Source organism: Sus scrofa, chromosome 2 (assembly GCF_000003025.6).
Source record: "Sus scrofa isolate TJ Tabasco breed Duroc chromosome 2, Sscrofa11.1, whole genome shotgun sequence".
In the NCBI taxonomy this organism is placed as follows: Eukaryota; Metazoa; Chordata; class Mammalia; order Artiodactyla; family Suidae; genus Sus; species Sus scrofa.
This window is the reverse complement of record NC_010444.4, coordinates 71,602,823-71,615,078: the sequence shown is the minus strand read 5'-3', so window position 1 is coordinate 71,615,078 and position 12,256 is coordinate 71,602,823. Positions and strand designations below refer to the sequence as shown.

The window sequence follows — 12,256 nt, the reverse complement described above, 5'->3', positions numbered from 1 at the left end:
CCCTTCAAAGCCTGCATACACAGTGGGACAAAAGAGTCCCTCATTTATGCATTTAACAAACATCTGTTGATTGCTCCGGTCTCAGCAGGGGGCAAGATAAGCATGGCCTTGGCCCTCACAGAGCTCACAGAGACTCAGTTCAGAAAGTTTTAAAAAGTAATTACAGTATGGTACATTCCAGAAGAAGCATAACAAGACTTCTGATTTAGATGGGGGACAGCTTCCTTAAGGAAGGACTTTATAATCCCACTAATCTCTAATCATCAGTGCTATTTGCCCTGAGATGTGCTATGCTCTTGCATTTTCTCATTTAATTCTCTCAACAGCTCCATGAGGCAGGTAACTTTGACGAAGTTACGCCATTTTGCAAATGAGTAAACTGAGGTACATGGAGTTTAAGTGACTTTTTGGAAGACACAGAAGTTTCCTAGGTCGAAGCTCCTTTTGTCTGCCTTCCAGAGCCTGGGTTGTTAACCTTTATGCTCTAGGACAAGATTGTGCAAAGGCCCTGGGGCTACTGAGAGATGAGCCTGGGGAGGAGGTAGGAGTGGGTGGGGCATGGAACAAAGGGCCGGGTAGACTGAAGTGGGGAGCTTGCTTGACATCCTGGAGAAATAGGAAGACATTAGTAGGTTCTGACAGAGGACTAATATGAATAATCTTTTGAAGCTCCTTCTAGCTGCTGGATGAAGAGTGGAATGGGGAGATCAAGAATGGGAACCTAAGGGAGTTCCTGTTGTGGCTCATCAGGTTAAGAACTGGACTAGCATCCATGAAGTTGGGGGTTCCATCTTTGGCTTTGCTCAGTGAGTTAAGGATCTGTTGGGGAGCTCCCATCATGGTGCAGTGGAAACGAATCCAACTAGGAACCATGAGGTTGTGGGTTTGATCCCTGGCCTCACTCAGTGGGTTAAGGATCCAGCATTGCTGTGAGCTGTGGTGTAGGTCATGGACGTGGCTCAGATCTGGTGTTGCTTCGGCTCTGGCATAGGCTGGCAGCAACAGCTCTGATTAGACCCCTAGCCTGGGAACCTCCATATGCCAAGGGTGTGGCCCTAAAAGGACAAAAGACAAAAAAAAAAAAAAGGATCCATCGGAGTTGCCACAAGCTGTGGCTTAGGTCACAGATGCAGCTCTGATCTGGTGTTGCTGGGGCTGTAGTGTAGGCCAACAGCTGCAGCTCCAATTTGACCCCTAGCCATATGTGCAGCCATAAAATGGAAAAAAAAAAAAAAAAAAGAATGGGAGCCTAAGATCAGGGACGTTGGTACAATGGCAGGGGCCAGGGTGTTGAGGGACTCTGGGCTGATAGCCATAGGAGTGGGGAAAAGTAGTCCTGTTTGGGATATAATTACGAAATTATAGAGGGTTTGATGGTAGTTCAGATGAGAGGGGTTTAAGAGGAATGCGGGGTTTCTGGGGGGTAGGAAGCAGGGCAGTCTTGAGATAAAATGTGGGATCATCACCAGAGTCTGTGGAGGGTAAGGGGGTCAAGCACTGGACATGGAAGTCAAGAGGTTGGCATTGCACGCGGGCATGATAGGGAGCCAGGACCCAGCCAGGGCAAAGTTGGCTCCCTCACAGCCAGCCCATCCCCCAGCACATTCATTTTTCGCCCGTCGGCGCTAGGACCGCACGGCCGTCTAAGGGCTGTAAATCGCCAGCTGAGTCACGCATGCGTGCAGCTCCTGCAGGGGGCGTCGTGGCGCAGAGGGCGGGACCGGATCGCGTCGATTGCTTTTTGAACCGTGTGGGTCACGTGACTGGGGGCGCGAGTCAGCTGATGCGGGAGGGTTTGAAGCTGCACCGCGAGGGAGCGAGGCCGCAGTGACAGCGGCGGGCGTTCGGACCCCGGCTGCGCCGCGGCGCTCGCCCGCGTCCGGTGCTACTCGCTCCGGCATGGCAGTCCCCGTAGGCCCGCGCGGCTCAGGTGAGGGCGCAGGCGGCCCTGCGGGTCGCCGAACGCAGGCGGCGGGCCGGCGGCCGACTTCTCCGACCTAGGGCGGCGGAGCCCCGGGTTTCTCATTCCTCAGCGCCGGTGCTGACCTCTCAAGCTTCCCCGTGGTGGCGATACGGGCTGACGGCTCCTATTACCTGGGCGGCGGGTGGGCACTAGCTTTGCGACCTTGGAGTGGCAGGACTCCCGACCGCCCTTCCTGAACCTAGGCTGTGCTCAGCGTGCCTCAACTCAGGCGACTCCTGGCGGTCAGGGTCCCAGGGTTTGCATTCTGAGTCTAGATTCGGATTGCTCAGCTCTGCCAGAACTCAGACAACCCCAGTTGCATGTGAGATCTCAGATTTTCCTTCCCCAAATCAGGAGGCAAATGTTCAGCTTCTCTAAACCCAGAGAGGAGTGTTGGTCATTGCCTCCTGAAACCTAGGTGCCTAACTCAATTTCAGATCACCAAACTAATGGAAGCTCAGCTTTCCTGACCTCAGTAGCCTCTCATAGGGGACCCTAGAGGAAGGCCGATTGCATTGGTCTTCCCTTCGTTTTTTGTTTTGTTGTTGTTGTTACTTATTCATTTATTTATTTATTTGTCCTTTTAGGGCTGCACCTGAGGCATATGGAGCTTCCCTGGCTAGGGTCTAATCGGAGCTGTAGTTTTACCTACACCACAGCCACAGCAACACAGGATCCGTGCCGAGTCTGCCACCTACACCACAGCTCATGGCAACGCTGGATCCTTAACCCACTGAACAAGGCCAGGGATGGAACCTGCATCCTCATGGATGCTAGTCGGGTTTGTTAACTGCTGAGCCACCCACACCACAGCTCATGGCAACGCTGGATCCGTAGCCCATTGAACAAAGCCAGGGATGGAACCTGCATCCTCATGGATGCTAGTCGGGTTTGTTAACCGCTGAGCCACGACAGGAACACCCGATCTTCCCTTCGTAAGCTAGCTGGAGACATCTAAGAAGTGTCCTGGCTGTTAGAGTCTGGGTGGCTTAGCTGTGATCCCAGCCAGGGAGGCAGCTGGCCCTCCGGCTTCTCATCCAGCCGCTTTGTAAACTACAACAGCATCTGAGCTCCAAAGGAACCAGCCAGGATCTGGCCCTCCTTGCAGGACAGGTTCTGACAGTGCCCATGTTCATCCTGGTGGCTGTGCCAGGCAGGGGGCCAGCCAGGCCCTGGAAAGAAGCAGGGTTCTCCAAGTAGGGGTGGTGGGGTGTGTCAGGGACAGTTCTTGGCTGCCATGACTGGCTGTGACCCCAGCAGGTGCTGAAAATTTGGACTTTCCTCTTGGGCTGGTCAGGATTGAAGGGAATAAGCAGTTCTTAGAACAACCTCTACTCGTGGAGAAACTTTTGAAGCTCAAAAACTGAATGCATTGTAAAGATCTGATCCTTAGCCTCCTGGTGAGAGATATTAATGCCCCATTTTGCAGAGGAGGAGACTGAGGCTCAGGGAGGCTGAGTGCCCTGGGACAGGGGCAGGAATCAACTCAGGACCTTTTGAGTAACCTGTAACCTCTGAGCAGCACTGCTGCATGTGTCCAGAAAATGCTGTGAATTTTTTGGTTTTTCTTAGATCTCCAGAGTTCTTTCTCGGCAGAAGCTTGGGATCTGCCTCCCCTGTTGGCAGATGGCCCTGCCTAGGTCTGGTCCCCACTGCCCTCTCCCATCCCACAGAGACTGAGCACCTCCTGACACCCAGCCCTGGGTATGGGACCCAAGCGGGAGCTTCCCCAGCCCCTGAGACCCCTCCAGAAGAGGAAGACCTCCGCCGGCGGCTCAAGTACTTCTTCATGAGTCCCTGTGACAAATTTCGGGCCAAGGGCCGCAAGCCCTTCAAGCTCATGCTGCAAGTGGTGAAGATCTTGGTGGTCACTGTGCAGGTGAGACCTTCAGGGGCCGCAATAGAACGCCCCCTGGAACGCCCCCTGGGGCCGATGTGTGCCCTGAAAGAGGGTCTTGGAGTTGAAGCCTAGTCCTGACCCCACAGCAGCATATTGAAAGTGATAGTAGCACGAATCAATCAGGAAGTCCTGTGGGATCTGCGTGGGAGCGGCGGCTTCTTTATTGTCTTTTTCTTTTTTTTTGCTATTTCTTGGGCCAGTGCCGCAGCATATGGAGGTTCCCAGGCTAGGGGTTGAATCGGAGCTGTAGCCTCTGGTCTACGCCAGAGCCACAGCAACGCGGGATCCGAGCCGCGTCTGCAACCTACACCACAGCTCATGGCAACGCCGGATCCTTAACCCACTGAGCAAGGGCAGGGATTGCACCCGAAACCTCATGGTTCCTAGTCGGATTCGTTAACCACTGCGCCACGACGGGAACTCCGGGAGCGGCTTCTTTAAACCTCACAAATGCCCTCTGAGGTTCTGGCAACCGCTTTTGCCTCTTTTTATAGATGAGATAACTGAGGCTCAGAGAGGTTCAGGGACTTGTTCAGAGTCACACAGCCACTGAACACTCGGAGTGTCACTTGGACCTTGGCAGTCTGATGGCATACAGACTCTCAAAGAGAACTGGCCCGGTGGTTGAATAGAGGTGCCCCTGCCCACAACTGCTGGGCTCGAAAGACTCCAGGATGAATCAGACCCAGCCCTGGCTTTGAGGAGCTTCTGGTCTAGTGCTCTGACTTTGGACATGTTACCAGGCCTCTAATTCTCCCCTTGGCAAAGGGGCCCAGTGGTGGTACTTACCCTGGAGGTTTGGGTTTAGCACCCAACCCAGCAGCCAGCAAACATTTAATGAACATTAGCAGTTGCCAGGAGTTCCGTGGGTGAATGGCCACCATGTGCTCCCCATGGCTGGCATGTCCTGGGGCCAGGGGTTGGGGGGGTGGCCCTCTCTTCTTCCTCCACTCATTCACTGTGAGAGACCCCATCCCAGTGGCAGTGCCAATCCTCCCTGTCCCTCCTGCCAGCTCATCCTGTTTGGGCTCAGCAACCAGCTGGCAGTGACCTTCCGAGAGGAGAACACCATCGCCTTCCGGCACCTCTTCCTGCTGGGCTACTCGGACGGGGCTGATGACACCTTCGCAGCCTACACACGGGAGCAGCTGTACCAGTCCATCTTCTATGCCGTGGACCAGGTGCGGACAGCCAGGAGCAGGTGGGCAGGTGGGCCTGCGGGGCAGAGGGGGCGGGGCTGATGGACCCTCCCCTTCTTCACCCACAGTACCTGCTGCTCCCTGACATGTCACTGGGCCGGTATGCCTATGTGCGGGGCGGGGGTGGCCCCTGGGCCAATGGCTCGGCCCTGGCCCTCTGCCAGTGCTACTACCACCGAGGCCATGTGGACCCAGCCAACGACACCTTTGACATCGACCCGATGGTCGTCACTGGTGAGTGGACCGGGCAGGGCTGCGCCTTTGGGAGCCCCGGCTACTGGGGTTAAAAGCCCAGTCTGCCTCCTGTTCCTCCGGGAGATGGGGTGGTTGTGATCATTAAGCATTTGATGATTAGTAGAGTCCTTGGCACGTGGAAAGAGTTGAGTGTTACACGTCAGTGTCTTTCATTCACTAAACACTTGAAGCCCACTGAGCACCAGGTCCTAGGGTCTGTGCAGGGAATGAAACAGACCAGGCTCTTCCCTGTTGGGGAGACAGAGGAACAAATGGCAAATGTTTAAATACAAAGGGGGGAGTTCCTGTTGTGGCTCGGCGGGTTAAGAGCCCAACATAGTTTCCGTGAGGATGTACGACGTCCTAGCCTTGTTCGGTGGGTTAAGGATCTGGCGTTGCCACAAGCTGCAGCAGAGGTTGCAGATGCGGCTCGGATCCCGAGTAGCTGTGGCTGTGGCATAGGCTGGCAGCCACACTTCCGATTCGACCTCGGCCTGGGAACTTACACATGCTGCAGGAAAGAGACAAAAAAACCATTTAATTAAAAATAATAAATACAAAGGGGGAAGGGAAGCAGGGAAGGGGGCTGTTGGGGATTCTGGGGAGACCTGCCTGTGCCTCCCCCAGTGTCCCTTCCCTGACTCCCTGTCCTCAGATTGTATCCGGGTGGACCCCCCCGAGAGACCCCCTGTGCCCCCCAGTGATGATCTTGGCCTCTCGGATGGCAGCACCAGTTACAAGAACCTCACGCTCAAATTCCACAAGTACTGCCCAATCAAGGGGGTGGAGGGTGGGGGGAGGCAGGACCACAGGCACCTTCAGTGGGGCAGGATCACCCCCCCCTTCCCAAGGGCGGCCACTTCCCCACAGGCGGGGGCAGGGTCGGCCTCGCTGATGCTGCCAAGTGAGCACTTCCTCTGCCAGCTGCAGAGTCAGCACGGGGCTGAGGGCTGGCCCTTGGGGGCTGCAGGGTCAGGCAGAGCCCCCTCCCCCTCACCCAAGCCTCCCCCCAGGCTGATCAACGTCACCATCCACTTCCAGCTGAAGACCATTAACCTCCAGAGCCTGATCAACAATGAAATCCCTGACTGCTACACCTTCAGCATCCTGGTAAGCCCGCAGTGCCGGGGGTGGGGCGGGGCGGGGTGGGGGGGCGGTGACAGACTGGGCCAGTGGTGGGGTGATGGGGCACAGGGCTCCTGAGCTCTGGACCTGGGGACTCTTGTTGTTTGTTTTTTTTTTTTTTTTGTCTTTTGTCTTTTTGTCTTTTGTTGTTGTTGCTATTTCTTGGGCCGTTCCCGCGGCATATGGAGGTTCCCAGGCTAGGGGTTGAATCGGAGCTGTAGCCACCAGCCTACGCCAGAGGCACAGCAACGCAGGATCCGAGCCGCGTCTGCAACCTACACCACAGCTCACGGCAACGCCGGATCGTTAACCCACTGAGCAAGGGCAGGGACCGAACCCGCAACGTCATGGTTCCTAGTCGGATTCGTTAACCACTGCGCCACGACGGGAACTCCTTGTTGTTGTTTTTTTTTTGCCTTTTCTAGGGCCACTTCTGCGGCATATGGAGGTTCCCAGGCTAGGGGTCTAATCAGAGCTGTAGCCACTGGCGTACGCCACAGCCACAGCAACACTGAATCTGAGCCACATCTGTGACCTACACCACAGCTCACGGCAACACCGGATCCTTAACCCACTGAGCGAGGCCAGGGATGGAACCCGAAACCTCATGGTTCCTTGTCGGATTCGTTAACCACTGTGCCATGATGGGAACTCCTGGACCTGGGGACTCTTGACCAAGGGCAGTGAGGATGTGCTGTTGGAGGCTGGGGCTGGAGAGACTATCCGTCGTGAGGGTCTAGGAGCCTAGGTCTGCCAAGGTTTACTCTGCCTTGTCCTGTCTCCCCCGCACCCCTGCAGATCACATTTGACAATAAGGCACACAGTGGGCGTGTCCCCATCAGCCTGGAGACCCAGGCCCACATCCAGGAGTGTAAGCACCCCAGCGTCTTCGGCCATGGTGAGCCCCCATACCCCAGGCCAGCACTGACCAGGGGTCCTGACTTGCCCAGGAATCCCTAAGCCCCAGACCAGCAGGGGCCAAGCTCCTGACTCACCCAGAGAAACCCATGAGCCCACTGACCAGCCAAAACCAGCCCTGAAGCCCCTCAGGCTTGGTCCAGCTGCCTCACCTGGCCTTGCCTGGGGCCCCCTCCCCGCAGGAGACAACAGCTTCCGGCTCCTGTTTGATGTCGTCGTTATCCTCACCTGCTCCTTCTCCTTCCTGCTGTGTGCCCGCTCGCTGCTCCGAGGCTTCCTGCTGCAGAACGTGAGAGACACCCCTATCCTCACCCAGCTCTGGGATAACCTGTACCCAGGACCTGACCACCCTTCTCCCCCCCCCCCCCGTAACCTCCCCCCACAGGAGTTTGTCAGGTTCATCAGGCGGAAGCGGGGTCGGGTCGTCAGCCTGTGGGAGCGGCTGGAATTTGTCAACGGCTGGTACATCTTGCTGGTCACTAGTGATGTGCTCACCATCTCAGGCACCATCATGAAGATTGGCATCGAAGCTAAGGTGGGTCCTGCCCATGCCCTGCCCGGAGCCCCCCCTCATCTCCTTCCAGACCCTGGTCCTCTGTTCCACCCCCAGGATGCCTGCCTGGCACCACGTCCCCAGGGAAGGGCCAGGTCTGATGGGTTTGACGCTGCTCCCGCCCTTAGAACCTGGCAAGTTACGATGTCTGCAGCATCCTCCTGGGCACCTCGACACTGCTCGTCTGGGTCGGCGTCATCCGCTACCTGACCTTCTTCCATAAGTACAATGTAAGCCTCAGACACACAGGCAGGGCCCTCTAGGTGGCGCCGCATGTTCCTGCATTCCCACCCCCATCCCCAAATCAATTCACACATGCATTTCAGTCACCAGCTCCTGCCGGTGACCCAGAACCGTGAGCCTCTTCCTCCAGTAACCTGCCCACCCCAGGCCTACCTGTCACTACTCCTGGGCCATGTGAGCCTGCTCTCATACCCAAGCCATGGGTGCCCTCTCAGCACCATCCTGCCCCTTCTTCTTTTTTTTTTTTTTTATTATAGTTGATTTACAGTGTTTTGTTAATTTCTCCTGTGCAGCAAAATGACCCAATCACACATATATATACTTTTTTTTTTTTTTTTGTCTTGTGTCTTTTTGTTGTTGTTGTTGTTGTTGTTGCTATTTCTTGGGCCGCTCCTGCGGCATATGGAGGTTCCCGGCTAGGGGTCGAATCGGAGCTGTAGCCACTAGCCTACGCCAGAGCCACAGCAACGCGGGATCCGAGCTGCATCTGCGACCTACACCACAGCTCACGGCAATGCCGGATCGTTAACCCTCTGAGCAAGGGCAGGGACCAAACCCTCAACCTCATGGTTCCTAGTCGGATTCGTTAACCATTGCGCCACGACGGGAACTCCATATATATACTCTTTCTCATGTTATCCTGCTCCTTCGGAGGCTCCCCCATTTTGGTCACCCAGCATGCCCTTGGGTGGGCTTCACTCCATCCTGCTCACAGCCTGCCTGGGTTGTGGCTGTGCCCTCACTGCAGTCCCCTGTCTGCCCCTCCACAGATCCTCATCGCCACACTGCGAGTGGCCCTGCCCAGCGTCATGCGCTTCTGCTGCTGTGTGGCTGTCATCTACCTGGGCTATTGCTTCTGTGGCTGGATCGTGTTGGGGCCCTACCATGTGAAGGTAGGGGCTGGCCAGGACCCGCGGATGGCACTCATGACCCATAGCCAAGGGGTCTCTGGCTCCCCTTCCTACCTCCTGAGCCCTCTGACTCCTGGTCTATCTATTGTTGACTTGGTGACACTGAGCAACTCACCTTGACCCCTGATACCTTACCAGCAAATCTTCAGCAGTTCTGCCCACTGTCCCCTCTAACCACCAATGACCTTGGCCTTGACCCTATGGCCTTGTCATTTTTCAGTGACCTACCCTCCCAAGTGGCCCCATCGTGACTCCTGTCCCCACTTTTTTTTGGTTTGTCTTTTTAGGGCCACACCCACAGCATATGGAGGTTCCCAGGCTAGGCGTCTCCCAGGCTAGAGTTATAACTGCCGGCCTACACCACAGCCACAGCAACACCAGATCTGAGCTGCGTCTGCAACCTACACCACAGCTCACGGCAACGCCGGATCCTTAACCCACTGAGCAAGGCCAGGGATCGAACCCAAAACCTCATGGTTCCTAGTTGGATTTGTTTCCACTGTCCCACAACGGGAACTTCCCCACTGCCCCTTCTGACCCCCAATCCCCCTTCACCCCCAGTCTCACCCACAGCTCCTGGTACTCTGTCCCCACTGACCCTTCCATCCCCCCCCAAACCCCCACCCTAGCCACGCCAACAACTCCCTCTGACCCCCTAACCCCTTGCAGTTCCGCTCGCTGTCCATGGTGTCCGAGTGCCTGTTTTCACTCATCAACGGGGACGACATGTTCGTGACATTTGCAGCGATGCAGGCCCAGCAGGGTCGCAGCAGCCTGGTCTGGCTCTTCTCCCAGCTCTACCTGTACTCCTTCATCAGCCTCTTCATCTACATGGTGCTTAGCCTCTTCATCGCGCTCATCACTGGGGCCTACGACACCATCAAGGTCAGCTGCCTGCCCACGCGCCTCTTCCTGGCCTGCCTCCCTGGAGGGGGTGGGGCGACCCACACGTGTGCACACACAGCCCCACACTCTGAGTTCCTTGCAATTGGCCATGGCTGGGTGTGGAGAGAAGGACCCAGGGAGGGAACGTGGTCGATTTTATGAGGCCAAAGGAGAGGGCGGCTCAGAATTGGGGGGCCCAGGAAGGGCTGATAACCGTCCCTGTCATAGGCGCCACATGCTGTTTTATTAAAGTGTGGGGCCCAGGCCAGGTAGGGCTCCTACATCTGCTTTTACCCACAGGGAAACCAAGTCATAGAATTTCAGTGTCTTGCCCAAGGTCACCTACAAAGCACACGGTGGAACCTGGCTCAGTGCAGGACTGTCTGATCTGGAAGCCCTGCTCCCATCCCCTCTGTCCTATGGGAGCTGCTTGGATCCAGGGACCCAGCAGTCATCCTGCAGGCTGCAGGGGTCGGAGTAGATCATGGGCGTGGCAGATAGAATCTTTTAACCAACATGTTCCAGGGGCTGTTGGTGTGCCAAGCCTTGTGCCGGGCACTGGGCCTCTAGGAAAGCAGACGTACACGGTCTGTCCAAGACCGTGGGCAGGATGGATCATGCACAAGCAGGAGTAAGACAACCGTAAAGGAGGTATGGAAGGTTACAGAGGACCCCTGCTTTACTCTGGTATTGGGGTGAATCCAGGAAAGTTTTTAGAATGTGCTGTCCAACACGGGTCTTTAGCTACTTGTGACTATTTAAAATCTGATTCTGTGGAATTCCCATCATGGCTCAGGTGGAAACGAAATCCGACGAGGAACCATGAGGTTTGGAGTTCGATCCCTGGCCTGGCTCAGTGGGTTAAGGATCTGGCGTTGCCATGAGGATCTGGCCTTGCTGTGGCTGTGGTGTGGGCTGGCAGCTACAGCTCTGATTCAGCCCCTACCTAGCCTGGGAACTTCCATATGCCTTGAGTGAGGGCCTAAAAAGACAAAAAAAAAAAAAAAAAAAAAAATCTGATTCTAATGAAAATGAAATACAGTTCTGAATTCAGTTCCTCACTGACACCATCTCCATAGCAAGCGCCCCAAAGCCAATGTGGCTAGTAGCTACCATATATGGACAGCAGAGATAGTGAACATTTTCATCATGTCAGAACTAAATTGATGAGACAGGAGCCCTGGGGTGGGGGGGGGGGTAGAGAGAGCACGCAGCAGGGAGAAGGAATAGCCAAAGCCAAGCCTTTGTTGTAGCCAGAAAGGACTTGGAGAAGTGAGAGTGGCCCCTGACCCCATGAGCTTGGGATAACATTGTCAGAACATTTACTGGAACCGGGGATGCAGATGCCTGGATACAGCCAGCCCACAGGACGCTTCTGTCACCCAGGCTCAAGGAGCAGATCTTGGTCTAGCACTTAAAGATCACACACTTAAAAAAAAAAAAAAATCACACACGTGTGTCAGTGCTGGGTGTACAAGCCCAGACTTTGCTCCCGCTGTGTGTTCCCAAGTCAGTAGATGGTTGTCAAGCACCTAGATTGGGTCAGGTATGGCTCTCGGTGTTGGAGTCACAGCAGAAGGCACCAGGTGACGGAGAGTCAGGGGTATGCCTACAATCAGTGGTCAGCAAAGCAAACCATGAACAGCAGGTGGAGGGCGCCAGTGCCAAGGCGCAGACGTGAGAGGGCCGGGAGGAACCAGAGACTGGAGAGGAGGGGTAGATGAGGGCCTATGTTAAGAGCCTGGGAAGTCCGAGGCCACTTTCATGCCGGGCCACCGGGCATCTCTCCCCAGCACCCGGGCGGAACAGGCGCGGAGGAGAGTGAACTCCAGGCCTACATTGCACAGTGCCAGGACAGCCCCACCTCCGGCAAATTCCGTCGCGGGAGCGGCTCTGCCTGCAGCCTCCTCTGCTGCTGCGGCCGGTTAGAGACTGGGTTGGCTCGGGTTTGGGATTGGCTGAGGGAAGGGAAGCGCGCCAGAGGGAACTGATGCCTTCCGCCTCCGCTGACACTGCCTTTCCTCCAGAGATGCTTCGGAGGAGCATTCGCTGCTGGTGAATTGACTGGGACCAGACTGCAGCTGGACATTAGCCCCCGGACTGCGGAGACCCATGCTTATTTATTTTTAGCCTTTGCTTTTAAGGATCGGCCCCCGACTGTGCCCTGTGAGGGCCTGGGACAGTCGGGTCGGACATTAGAGTGGGACTGGGGTAGGGTGAGTGTTAAATAAACGGGAAAATAAACTTGTTCTCATTTCTAGCGGGAGGGGCGTTCCCTGTGCCACCTGGTCTCGGTCCCTTTAAGGCATCGCCACATTCTGCTTG

At 55.7% G+C, this 12,256-nt stretch overlaps 1 protein-coding gene across 3 annotated transcripts; it reads left to right on the top strand.

Moving 5' to 3' along the window:
- MCOLN1 (mucolipin 1) lies at positions 1,748–12,191 on the top strand. 3 transcript variants are annotated; one of them, XM_003480808.4, is made up of 14 exons: positions 1,755–1,930; positions 3,637–3,842; positions 4,877–5,044; positions 5,131–5,296; positions 5,952–6,060; positions 6,310–6,406; positions 7,220–7,319; positions 7,522–7,628; positions 7,725–7,874; positions 8,021–8,122; positions 8,906–9,028; positions 9,716–9,931; positions 11,725–11,855; positions 11,959–12,191. In XM_003480808.4, exons 1-14 carry the CDS (start codon positions 1,900–1,902, stop codon positions 11,993–11,995), a joined length of 1,743 nt encoding a protein of 580 aa, XP_003480856.1. In that variant the 5' UTR covers positions 1,755–1,899; the 3' UTR covers positions 11,996–12,191. The 3 variants fall into 3 exon arrangements, with proteins under 3 accessions (XP_020939577.1, XP_020939578.1, XP_003480856.1); XM_021083919.1 differs by having other exon boundaries at positions 1,750–1,930; positions 5,952–6,406; positions 11,959–12,175; XM_021083918.1 differs by having other exon boundaries at positions 1,748–1,930; positions 5,952–6,406; positions 7,522–7,874; positions 11,959–12,175.

Bases quoted from the DNA above. Each gene is read 5' to 3' on its own strand.
- MCOLN1 (XM_021083918.1), top strand. From the start codon at position 1,900: ATGGCAGTCCCCGTAGGCCCGCGCGGCTCAG. The intron at 3,843-4,876 runs GTGAGACCTTCA...CCCTCCTGCCAG, and splicing joins TCTTGGTGGTCACTGTGCAG to CTCATCCTGTTTGGGCTCAG. The intron at 9,932-11,724 runs GTCAGCTGCCTG...ATCTCTCCCCAG, and splicing joins GGGCCTACGACACCATCAAG to CACCCGGGCGGAACAGGCGC.